General features: G+C 37.1%; 1 protein-coding gene across 1 annotated transcript; it reads left to right on the forward strand.

Annotated features, from left to right (window-relative positions):
- Positions 1-1,351: 1,351 nt before the first annotated feature.
- LOC124079545 (NXPE family member 1-like) lies at positions 1,352-9,652 on the forward strand (the record flags this gene model as incomplete). The annotated part of the gene is made up of 4 exons (XM_046425134.2): positions 1,352-2,085; positions 4,360-4,421; positions 8,104-8,316; positions 8,691-9,652. Coding segments are annotated over 4 exons (1,545 nt in total), but the record flags the coding sequence as incomplete, so codon positions are not given.
- Between the last annotated feature and the right edge of the window lie 4,297 nt (positions 9,653-13,949).

Genomic DNA, 13,949 nt, shown 5'->3' on the forward strand with positions numbered 1-13,949 from the left:
CTGTTCAAAACATTACATAGTTCTTGATATATCATATTTCACAATTTGATTCAAGTGGGTTATGAGCTCCCATTTTTACCCCATATACAGATTGCAGAATCACATCAGTTACACATCCATTGATTTACATACTGCCATACTAGTGTCTGTTGTATTCTGCTGCCTTTCCTATCCTCTACTATCCCCCCTCCCCTCCCCTCCCCTCCCCTCTTCTCTCTCTGCTCCCTCTACTGAGATTCGTTTGTCCCCCTTATATTATTTTCCCCTTCCCCTCACTTCCTCTTGTATGTATTTTTGTACTGTTTTAAGATCTACAGATGTTCTTACATGTGAGGCGGTTGAAAATCACTGTTCTATAACCAGTGTTCTCAACCTTATCTGAACACAGGATGTCTGTGAAGTATTTGAAAACCACATCCTCCAGGATTGCACATTTAGTGACTATGGTTCAGTTGACCTGGACTGCAGCCTGAGAATCCACGTTTTGAGAAAAGTTTGGCATTTGCTTCTGATTATCAACAAGATTCAGAAACCACTGAATTTGAGCACCTTTAGAACACTGTCCAGTGACAACTAAGGTTGTGGGGATTCTTAAATGAGAAGTTAATAGATATTTAGGTGGTTTGGGGAAAAGAAAGAGGTAGCCACCAATGCAGAAAGAGGAAAAAGTATTAGTAAAGCACAAGACATACAAGAAAGGAAGATCAGCTCCTAAAATAAAACCAGTTAGTCTTGTCAAAATGGAGAACATAGGAGGAAGTGGGACAACTAGGTAGGAAAAGTCAGGCCAAATCATAAAGCCCTGTTGAAACTGGCTGTTACTCCAAGAATCATGAGAAGACATTAAAGGGGCTAAATGGGAGTAGAGTTTTGCTTTACAACGACTGACTTAGATACAATGGAGAAAATTAAATGGAGAAAAAGAAGTGCTGTCCTCATGAAAACTGAGAACGTCTTCACCCCAACAAGAAAGTAAAAAATCCAGGAGATAAATGATGGCAGCTTGAACCATGATAAGGTGGGGAGGAAAACATATGGATAAGATTATATTGAGGAGGAACTAAACAGAAATGAGCTATGAGAGTAAGGAATATTTAAAAAGGAATAACAAGTAAACCAGCATCATTTTTTTTTACTCATTACTTAAGCTATAAATCTAAGATTTAATATTTTTCTTTATAATTGCTCGACATTAAAACATTAAGGTAAAGATATAAACAGTTTTATTTTATGCAGAATTGTCAAAAAGTTTAAATAACATGATGAAAATAGGTGAGCACATATTCATTATAAGTAAAAATTATTGGAAACAGTTTTGTTGAATAGTATGTCCTGTTTGTTATCATTTCAGCCTTGGTCTGCTATAAATGTACCCATCAGTTTATATCACTGGAACATCTCTACAAACTCTTCATGTTCTGAAATAAAAATGAGCCCTGTAAAGTTACCAACAGAGACTGAGCTGAAAATAAGGAAGATCCTGGAAACACTAAACAAGATGATCCCGCCCAGACCCTTCACCCACATGAACAGCACCACCAGTACCACACACAGCACAGTCACCATCCTCAACCCTAGAGATACATACTGCAGGGGGGACCAGCTGGACATCCTGCTGGAGGCCAGGGACCACCTGGGACACAGGAAAGAGTATGGAGGGGACTTCCTCAGGGCCAGGATGTCCTCCCCAGCCCTGAAGGCAGGTGCCTCAGGAAAGGTGATAGATTTCAACAATGGCACCTACCTTGTCAGCTTCACTCTGTTCTGGGAGGGTCAGGTCTCTCTGTCTCTCCTGCTCATCCACCCCAGTGAAGGGGTGTCGGCTCTCTGGAGGGCAAGGAACCAAGGCTATGATAAAATTATTTTCAAAGGTAAATTTGTTAATGGCACCTCCCAAGTCTTCACTGAATGTGGCCTGACCCTAAACTCTAGCTCTGAACTGTGCACCTACCTGTATGGGATAGACCAGGAAGCCTTCTACTGCAAGAAGCCTCAACACATGCCCTGTGAGGCCCTGACCCATGTGACCACCAAGAACCGAGAAATTTCTTATCTTTCTGTCAAGGAAAAAAGCCTTTTCCATAAGTAAGTATACTTTTCAATACAATGAGAGATGCTGGTGAGCAGAGCTACATTGCTGATCTTAATGTCTCAGAAGTTCATGACTCTACACCACAGTTTGCATTTTGATATAGTCAAACAAAGATGGTTACACAGGAAGAATTCAATAATATACATGCCTATACATCTCTGTATCAATTGGGATTGTTACTGTACACATACGTTTCACAAAATACACTCCCCGAAAAACTATTTTGCTATGTGTTCATAAATATTCCACTCAAGAAAAGAATTCCTTATACATATATGATAATGTCATGCAACTTCACAGCCCATATTGTGTTCCACAGATTATGCCTCTTAAATGTCTTTATTGTTCTTTCCTCTCCATGCCCTGTGCTGCTGTCCTAGTTGAGACCACCATTACCTCATCTACATGACTGTAATGCTTCCTACCTGATCCTTCCTACCTTCTCTCTCCCTTCATCAATCACACCCTCCTTGAACCCACTCTACACTGCAGCCTGAACAATATTTCTAAAAGGCCAACTCCTATGGGTCATCTCTAGTGGACCTCAAAATCAGAAATGCATCATTGCACACTACTCAGCATGGAGGAGTCCCTCTACCTCTGCCCACTGTTACCTATCAGTGCCTGGAAGCCCTCGTTGAACATCCTCCTCTAACCTTGGTGCACACACGTTTCTCCAATCAGTCTTGGCTACAGACACACCATGCCTATCTCCCCCACAAACAGATGCTCACTCACTGGTCTTCTTGTTCTCCACGAAGATGGAAACAAAACAATTCATTACTTAGAATGAAATATCAGGGTTCTTTCATGGGCTTCTTTGGGTATTTGTAAAAGAAAATTGTCATCACAAAAACCAGAACTATGAGCCAAGTCCTGAGACCTTATCAGTCCCAGAATCTTTTGTTCATGTGATAATTTTCTGTAAGCCTCAGTCCACTTCCTTTTCACTTTCCACTATGCCAAAATCTATTCTACCCCATGGATACTTACTTTCTCTCCATCTTTTACAGTGAAATGCTAGATTCTGAGCAATTCATTTCATAGCAGTTTTCAAACTCAAGCTTAGAATTTTTTCCATGTACTTTCAAAAATATTTGGTTAGAAGAAGAGTAAACATAGAACATGGAAACACAAGACACATTCCATATGCTAATGCAGTTATCCAGATGCTTATGCAGATATCCTGATCTATAGTGCATGGCTTACTTCTGAACAAATAAAAGCACAGTTAGTTTTCTTTTCCTTCCTTTTTGTTTCCAATGATGCAACTCACCAAATATCTTCCTCCCCATTAACCATCCTTATGCCTAAATGCCACTAAGGATCACCTACCCTTTCATGGGATTAGATCTAAAGGGACATCCATAGCATAAAACAGGGTACCATTTATATCTATTGTGTATCTGTTATACTAGGCACCTGGGCCTTTATCCTTCCCTGAGCCCTTCCTGCCTGCCTCCATTTACACACACATATGCACAGGAGATAAGAAGTGGGGATTAAATAGGAAGATTCAGAGGTCTTTTATCAAGAAGAAGAAAGAAATTCAGTGTACAAATAGAATGTTCATTTATTTATTCATGCATCAGGTTAACCATTACTTTCTGCTAGTCACATTGATGGATGTTTAGGGCACAATAGTGCATACGTACAAATACGTTACCTTTTTTCACATGATCCTCAACACATATGCAGGAAAAATTAAAGGTAAACAATAGGAAACATGCCTAAAGGGGGAAGCAGGGATTGTGTGATAAGGGTTCTAGGTGCCATGACAAGAATCCAGGACTCCTTAGATAAGTGACATGGACACAATTAAGGGCTTTAAACAGTAATGCAATTGTATTTCTAATTGGAAAGGGTGCTCTGGAGGGTGGGTTGAAGAAATTAGGTGGGATTAAACTTAAGTTGGCGAACTCGAGGCTCATAATAACTCATGAAAAATATTATATGAATGTGAATAACTGATATAAAAGAGGATAGAGAATTTTCATATTTGATAAATGTGAATCTAAGATTCTAGCACACACTATTGCATTTGGCAGATAAGAAGAGCTTCCCTGGACTTCAGGTACTCTTCATAGGATAGAAAGCCTTCCAAAATCCTAATTCATGTATAATACCCAGTATATCTAAAACATATAATAAAAATAATAGTTTTCAATTATTAAAAATAAAACTATCCTTCACTTACAATGAGGTAAACTTGTGTCCTGTGCTATGTGGATAGACCACAGGGTAATCTATGGTCTTATTTTTTGAAGGTCCAAAGTGGGAACTGAAATGATGAAAGACCTTAAGAATATTGATGTCTCCCATTGTAACAGTAAGTCTGCTTTCTTCTGGGGTAGGTGTATATGTCATGAATTTTATGAAGAGAAAAATTAATCAGTGTTAATGCTGATCTCAGTCTATCTGGACTTTATAGAAGAAATCAATTCAAGGAAATTAGTTCAAACTTTGTTTATAGTAGATTTTCATTTGATTTAACGTAAAGGAGAAAGTATTAGTATCCTACATTCATCTCCTAGAGTCTGAGGTGCTGTGCAAATGTCTGTGATGGGTACCCATGGCTTCAGAGCAGGAGCACTCTGGCTTTGGTTTCCTCATCTCTGTTGGTATAACCTCCAGCTTTTAGTTGGTGCACTTAGCAATTTCATATGAAGTTTCCATCTTATTAATTGTTTCAATGGCAAATACAAAGCAATGTTACATGTGAACGAATAATATTTATGCTTATTTATACATTAACTTTAAATAATTGTATATAAAGCCTGTTATGGTAAACTTGACAACTCATGATTTATTTTTAATATTAATTCATTTCTTCATCAATTTTTTACTGAGGGTCTAACAGATATGAGGTATTTTGAATCAATTGAGAAAAATTAATATGTTAAGTTTGTGATCAAAATAAATTTAATCTACCAACTCCGTGAAGAAAGCAAAATGCAGAAAAAGTTATGTTAAAGTCAATATATGAGTAAGCCCTGAAGAATATCTGTAGTCAGAGAATGAGCTGAAAGAGAAACCACATAAAGATCATGGTAGGGTTGTCAGATTTAAGTAAATAATTTGAGTAACTTCTAATTGCCTATGTATGTATACATTGAGATAAAGAAAAGATTGAATGACACATACATTAGAAAAGCCTTCCATACTAGAAGTGATTTAATTCTCTCTCCTGGATTCTTTAATGTGGTAACCTTTTTTATCTGATAACTCCTTTCATGCGCAAAATTCTCTGGACCCTGTTCAGTAGGCCAGTGTGGTAAGCATATGGGCGGATGGAAGTTTTCAAGTAGCATGCTGAATAGTTCATGTTTATTTGGTAGACTTTTGAAAACTCCAGAGGTCAACTGAAGAAGAGAGTGGACAAGTGAGCAAAATGAGTATGAACTACACAAAGAGAATTTAAAATGGTGCTAAGGAACATAAAATTTATATGTGGAAGAAAGTATGCTATTTCTGAATGGGGTGAATTCATATTGGAAGAATGTCAATTTTCTCTGCATTAGTTTCTTCTTGCTGCTAAAACAAAGTGGCTTCCAATAAGAAGAACTTTTCTCTTAGTGTTATTCTTCCAAAGCCCAATATCAGTTTCACAAAGGTAGTTAAGGTAGAGCAAACCTGTATTTTTTTTCTGGAGGTCTGCCTTTTTGGCTTCTAAAGGCTGCCCTCTTTCTTTGTAACCCCATCTTCTTATCAAAGCCACAATAGTGGATCAATTACTCAAGTTACAAGTTTCTGGGCTACCTCCTGCCTCCCTCTTTCAATTTGGAGAGCCAGTTAATTAGACTGGACCCCTTCCCCCGGATAATTGAGAATTGTCCCCTCTCAGAGTCTATACACTTAGTGAATATGGAAAATCCTTTCTGCCATGGAAGGCAACATATTCACAGGTTTGAGGAATTAGGACTTGAACGTATTGAGGGACCACAGCCTGCCTATTACAATCTCTAATCAAAAAGGTGAGCAAAATTAACCACATATTGCTCAAAATATCGAGCCTATTCTAAAATAAAATTACATATAATATTCATAAGGAAATAAATTCTCTGACATGCAAATATTACACAAGATATGCTTTTCAATAATAAGCTCAAAGGCTATCATCTTGAATATGCCAGTACATTACTGGGATGGGGAATACTTGGTAATAGTGGGTGTTGAGTTTCTAGGCTTATGATATGCAAGCATCCATGATGCAGTGTTATTAAGCCTCCTACAAGACCAACCATATCACAGTAAAATTCCAACATGATAATTGGATTAGGAAAACTCCCTTGGTCAAGAAAAATCACCAGGATTTAAGAGCTATTCCAGGAGCATTTTCTAATTCTGCCACCAGAACCATGTTGCTACTTTGTCCTCGAATTACAAATACAATTTTCCCTTAATATTCAAGGGAGTTTGTCTGTAGGACCCACCAAGAACACCAAATTTGATGCCAAGAAGCTTATCCCTTATATATAATGGCATGGTATTTGAAATGAATTACAACAGCCTCCCATACACTTTAGATCATTTCCAAAATACTTATATTACCTAATACAATATAAATGTCATGTAAATAGATGCTATGCTGTATTGTTTAGAGAAATGGAAAGAAAAATCTGCATGTGTTTAATAAGATTAAAAACAAATTTCCTGGATATTTTCCATTCGTGGTAGGTTGAATCCATAGATACAGATCCTATGGATACAGAGGGCCAACTTTACAGTACTGACATGTAAGAAAAGTACTATTTTCTAGGCACAGGCAACCAGAGACTACAAAATCTATGAGGAGCTAGGAAAACAAGTTAAGCAGAGGCTGCTGATAATCCCCTGCTAGCCATTCCCTTCTCTCTCTTTAGAAGTGAAACCAGTAGTTTAACTGAAGCCCTGGCCACCTTTCCTGTGGCTACTTATGGCCACATTAATTTTTTTTCTAGGAATATGAATAGAAATTATATGGGAAATTTGTAGGTAATGACTTCAAAGGCAAACCAACTTGCCCTCCTAACAATATGTGTCCTTCCTACTAGATGAATTGTCAACAAAATGAAGCTAAGTGGTAGAGTGCTGACCTAGCATGCAAAGGCTCAAAAAGTCATTCTTCAAAAAATCAAAAAAAAAAAAACCCAACAACAAATAAAACTAAGATATGAGTCAATGGCTCAGCAGTGGTGCAGCAGCATAGAGAATGGTAAGGAAACATGATATCAGACATCTGAGGACCTTTGTTATAGCATGGCAGAGTTGGTGCTCTGCCACATGGGATACCTTAGAAGGCACACCATGAGAGAGGCTGCAGTTCTATAAAAACAGGCTGCAATATCTCAGAATATTGGTTTCTGTGGAATGCTGCAAATCACCCTTACCATGGATGCTTGCATATCCTATTTTTTAAAAAATTAAGTTGAGGTAAGTATTTCATAATGTTTCAGTTTTCAACATGTGTACATGTTATATTTTAAGCCATTTTTTATATTTATTTTTTAGTTTTCGGTGGACACAACATCTTTATTTTATTTTTTATGTGGTGCTGAGAATGGAACCCAGCGCCCCATGCATGCCAGGCGAGCGTGCTGCCGCTTGAGCCACATCCCCAGCCCCTTAAGCCATTTTTTAAACACTGCAAACTTCACAGTTCCTTCATTGACGGAACAAATAAAAATGATTCAATAATGAAGATAGGAACTGGGAGTTCAATAACAGCATTCAGATTAGAAAACAGAATTAAATCACCACAAAACCAGAGGAATGGCAAAGAAAGGAAAGGACATGGAGACTTAGATAATGACCACAGGTGGGAGAAAATGAACAGGGAGGAGTCAGCATGACTCAAATATCTCTCAGAGGAATGAGAACAATTATTAAAACAAAGCTGGTGATCAAGAAATACCCCTAGTAAGTGACAAAAGACACAGGAGTAAGAGATCAGGAAAGGGAAGGCCCAAGAAAGGAGGCTGGTGTTTAACACATGCCACTGACAACACTCACCACCAGATCTCTGATACCAGAGAGTGAAAAGAGCACAGAGAAATGCCAAATTGGAATGAAGATTCCGGTCCCTGGTGGATACACTTTACAAGGAAGGTGGATGACAACATTTTGCGACCAGATTCAGCTAGATACAAATAAGATCAATGGATGCTTGAAAGGAAAACTCATTTACCTCTTGGGAGACTCCACGCTGCGTCAGTGGATCTACTACTTACCCAAAGCTGTAAAAAGTATGTACTTACTTTATATTCTTTTGGAAATTCAGGCTGATCATAAAGTACTTTCAATGAGGTCTCCATCTCTTCTCATTTGAGCTAGTTTTCTTATGATTTCATTTAGCTTTCTAGAGTTGAGTCTTGATTTGAAATCTATTTTATTCAATGTTTCATAAGAAAAGTTATTCCTCCTGATAAATTCCAACAAAAACTTTATATTTTAACTGACATTTCACACATGTGAATTGGTAATTTACTCTCGAAGTTAGAATGCTTCTGATAAAAATATTTCCAGTAGGTATTATAAATGATACTGTGAATATTCTTTTAACATGCACTAATATTACTTTTTAGTTAAAATCTGTTTGTTTATTTGTTTTTTCAATCAGCACTGAAATTTTTTGATCTACATGAGACTGGACTTTTCAAGAAACATTTGCTTCTGGATGCTGAAAGACATACTCAAATTCAATGGAAAAAACATGGCTACCCTTTTGTCACTTATAGTATCTATTCCGTGACAGATGAAGGTTATATCCCTCGGGAAATTGACCGGATATCAGGGGATAAAAACACAGCCATTGTCATAACCTTTGGCCAACACTTCAGACCTTTCCCCATTGACGTTTTCATTCGCAGGGCCATCAGTATTCGAAAAGCTATTGAACGATTATTCCTAAGAAGCCCAGACACTAAGGTGATCATTAAGACAGAAAATATCAGGGAGATGCACTTAGAAACAGAAAGGTTTGGAGACTTCCATGGTTACATTCAATATCTTACCCTGAATGACATTTTCAAAGACCTCAATGTGGGTGTCATTGATGCCTGGGACATGACCATTGCATATGGCACCAATAATGTCCACCCACCTGATCATGTGATTGGAAGTCAGATTAACATGTTCTTAAACTACATTTGTTAAAGCATAAATATACAAAATATGTAATAACAAATTTTTACATCCTTTGTGTCAACAAAGTTTTATTAATTTTAGGTATTAAGAAAATCAAAAATAAAAGGTTGTCCATGGGATTATTTCTGGGACAATTAAAGACAAAGAGAATGAAGATGAGATGAAAAGCCAAGAGAGTGAGATGTGAAGAATGATCATACCATGCCTGGAGCTAGTCTATGTGTAATAATAAATATTTTTATATTTTAGACATGGTTGGGTTATGCTTTCTGTTAATCATGGCTGAACAGAAGAGAAATAAACATATAATTATCATGATGTTCTAAAACAGTCACCTAACTTTCTCTGTAAAGGTATAGACTGTAAATATTTTGTAATCTGCAGGCTATCCTGCCTCTGTCAGAACTGCTCCACTCTACACTGTAGTGCAAAAGCAGCCACAGACAACGTGTAAAATGATTGTGTTATATTTTAATAAAACTTTACAAATGAACAAGGAAATTGTATTTCATATAATTGACACACATCAGAAATAGTATTCTTCTTTTGATCCCCCTCAAATATTTTTAAACATTCAAAAACAATTTTTAGATCACAAAACCCCCAAAATGTGGTGGACATATTTGGCCCTGGGCCTACTTTAATGAGGCCTGATTTAAAACAAAACAAAAAATGGTAGAATTCATCAAAAATACCTCTAAGGTTCAGAGGAAAACTAGTACAAACTAGAAATAGAAGAAAATTTCCATAATGAGAAAATTGATCTAACAGAAAACTATAAGCTTCATCACTTCCTGAGTGAAGCACAGCAAACATTCCTTACCAAGTCAGATAACAGAGCTGAGAACCTCTCACTCGCTCTATCTACTGATGCACTGTAGTACATGTCGGAAGGGAATAGAATAATTCCTCCTATTTCATCATTCCCTTAGGAAAACACCAAGATCCTAAGTAGAAGAATTTAGAAAGGGGCACCACAAGCTCAATATACAAAACCTAACAGCCTCTGTAACTATAGAAATAGATATTAGATAACATAGTTAAAATTGCATGGTATCTCTGTGTACATATTGTGCATATCTTTCATTGTATTAAATACTAGGTTTTGTATCTTTTATAACTCTACTATTATATTTTTCTAGAACATTTTATTTTTAAAAAATATGCACAAAACTCAAAAGTGCAGTTCAGTAAAATATCAAAAATAAATGTCTGTGTAACCAAATGACTAGTATTAAATGCAACAGAAGATGTATCACAACACCACTTAAAACTAAATGACTATATAGTTCTATAAATTAAATAGAATTTTATCAGTCTTAAAGATCATATGTGCACATGAGATTGTATTCAATTTGATAATATGATTCTAAAATTTCTAAAAAAAATGTACATGGCTGAAAATAATAAAGATACTTCTGAAAAAGAATAAAAGAACTTACTTTTCCAAAAAGAATTTCCTTAAAGCTAGAATCATAACAGTGTGGCACTGGTGCAATGAAAAACCAAAGACCAATGAAACAGAATCGAGGGAGCAGAAGAGGCCCTGCAAACACAGTTACTCTATGACACAGGGAGTAATGAGGAAAAGACAGTAAATTGCATAAATGTTTTCGGAAAATAGGATAACCATGTGTGAAAAACAAAACAAAATTGAACACTCACACTACACTATCCACAAAAAATAAATTAGTATCCAGGGAGATCACAAACTAATGTAAAAAGGAAAAAGTAAAGCTTATTAAAGTGTGCATCTAACATTATCTATGCTAAATTCAATTTTTTAAATACCTGAACATTCTAGTATCCATGCCTGGTCCTAGTGCACATGATTGGTACACAGCTGGGTCACCTTCGACTCTCCACTGGAGTCTGACAGTACCTCACCAACCAGGGAGCCTAGTTCACCCCTCACTGTCTTCCATGCCATGGTAAGGCCACACTCCCGTAAACATTCTAATCATTGATTAAATTTCTTTTTTTTTAATTTTTTATTGTTGGTTGTTCAAAACATTACATAGTTCTTGATATATCATATTTCACACTTTGATTCAAGTGGGTTATGAACTCCCATTTTCACCCCATATACAGATTGCAGAATCACATCAGTTACACATCCATTGATTTACATATTGCCATACTAGTGTCTGTTGTGTTCTGCTGCCTTTCCTATCCTCTACTATCCCCCCTCCCCTCCCCTCCCCTCCCCTCTTCTCTCTCTACCCCCTCTACTGTCATTCATTTCTCCCCCTTGTATTATTTTTCCCTTTCCCCTCACTTCCTCTTGTATGTACTTTTGTATAACCCTGAGGGTCTCCTTCCATTTCCATGCAATTTCCCCTTCTCTCTCCCTTTCCCTCCCACCTCTCATCCCTGTTTAATGTTAATCTTCTTCTCCTGCTCTTCGTCCCTACTCTGTTCTTAGTTACTCTCCTTATATCAAAGAAGACATTTGGCATTTGTTTTTTAGGGATTGGCTAGCTTCACTTAGCATAATCTGCTCTAATGCCATCCATTTCCCTGCAAATTCTATGATTTTGTCATTTTTTAATGCAGAGTAATACTCCATTGTGTATAAATGCCACATTTTTTTTATCCATTCATCTATTGAAGGGCATCTAGGTTGGTTCCACAGTCTTGCTATTGTGAATTGTGCTGCTATGAACATCGATGTAGCAGTGTCCCTGTAGCATGCTCTTTTTAGGTCTTTAGGGAATAGACCGAGAAGGGAATAGCTGGGTCAAATGGTGGCTCCATTCCCAGCTTTCCAAGAAATCTCCATACTGCTTTCCAAATTGGCTGCACCAATTTGCAGTCCCACCAGCAATGTACAAGTGTACCCTTTTCCCCACATCCTCGCCAACACTTGTTGTTGTTTGACTTCATAATGGCTGCCAATCTTACTGGAGTGAGATGGTATCTTAGGGTGGTTTTGATTTGCATTTCTCTGAGTGCTAGAGATGGTGAGCATTTTTTCATGTACTTGTTGATTGACGGTATGTCCTCCTCTGAGAAGTGTCTGTTCAGGTCCTTGGCCCATTTGTTGATTGGGTTGTTTGTTCTCTTATTGTCTAATTTTTTGAGTTCTTTGTATACTCTGGATATTAGGGCTCTATCTGAAGTGTGAGGAGTAAAGATTTGTTCCCAGGATGTAGGCTCCCTATTTACCTCTCCTATTGTTTCTTTTGCTAAGAAAAAACTTTTTAGTTTGAGTAAGTCCCATTTGTTGATTCTAGTTATTAACTTTTGTGCTATGGGTGTCCTATTGAGGAATTTGGAGCCCGACCCCACCGTATGTAGATCGTAGCCAACTTTTTCTTCTATCAGACGGCGTGTCTCTGATTTGATATCAAGCTCCTTGATCCATTTTGAATTAACTTTTGTGCATGGCGAGAGAAAGGGATTCAGTTTCATTTTGTTGCATATGGATTTCCAGTTTTCCCAGCACCATTTGTTGAAGATGCTATCCTTCCTCCATTGCATGCTTTTAGCCCCTTTATCAAATATAAGATAGTTGTACTTTTGTGGATTGGTTTCTGTTTCCTCTATTCTGTACCATTGGCCCACCCACTTGTTTTGATACCAGTACCATGCTGTTTTTGTTACTATTGCTCTGTAGTATAGTTTGAAGTCTGGTATCGCTATACCCCCTGATTCACACTTCCTGCTTAGAGTTGTTTTTGCTATTCTGGGTCTTTTATTTTTCCATATGAATTTCATGATTGCTTTCTCTATTTCTACAAGAAATGCCGTTGGGATTTTGATTGGCATTGCATTAAACCTATAGAGAACTTTTGGTAATATCGCCATTTTGATGATGTTAGTTCTGCCTATCCATGAACAGGGTATATTTTTCCATCTTCTAAGATCTTCTTCTATTTCTCTCTTTAGGGTTCTGTAGTTTTCATTGTATAAGTCTTTCACCTCTTTTGTTAGGTTGATTCCCAAGTATTTTTTTTTTTTTGAAGATATTGTGAATGGAGTGGTTGTCCTCATTTCCATTTCAGAGGATTTGTCGCTGATATACAGGAATGCCTTTGATTTATGCGTGTTGATTTTATATCCTGCCACTTTGCTGAATTCATTTATTAGCTCTGATAGTTTCTTTGTAGACCCTTTTGGGTGTGCTAGGTATAGAATCATGTCAGCTGCAAATAGTGATAATTTAAGTTCTTCTTTTCCTCTTTTTATGCCTTTAATTTATTTTGTCTGTCTAATTGCTCTGGCTAGTGTTTCGAGAACTATGTTGAACAGAAGTGGTGAGAGTGGGCATCCCTGCCTTGTTCCAGATTTTAGAGGGAATGCCTTCAATTTTTCTCCATTCAGAATGATGCTAGCCTGAGGCTTAGCATAGATTGATTTTACAATATTGAGGTATGTTCCTGTTATCCCTAGTTTTTCTAGAGTTTTGAACATAAAGGGATGCTGTACTTTGTCACATGCTTTTTCCGCATCTATCGAGATGATCATATGGTTCTTCTTTTTAAGTCTATTGATGTGGTGAATAACATTTATTGATTTCCCTATATTGAACCAGCCTTGCATCCCAGGAATCCTACTTGATCATGGTGCACAATTTTTTTGATATGTTTTTGTATCCAATTGGTCAGAATTTTATTGAGGATTTTTGCATCTAGGTTCATTAGAGATATTGGTCTGTAGTTTTCTTTCTTTGAAGTGTCTTTGTCTGGTTTAGGTATCAGGGTGATGTTGGCCTCGTAGAATGAATTTG

This window comes from Marmota monax, unplaced genomic scaffold (assembly GCF_021218885.2).
Source record: "Marmota monax isolate L192 unplaced genomic scaffold, Marmota_monax_Labrador192_F-V1.1 WCK01_AAM20220418_F8-fsc01067, whole genome shotgun sequence".
Classification (NCBI taxonomy): domain Eukaryota; kingdom Metazoa; phylum Chordata; class Mammalia; order Rodentia; family Sciuridae; genus Marmota; species Marmota monax.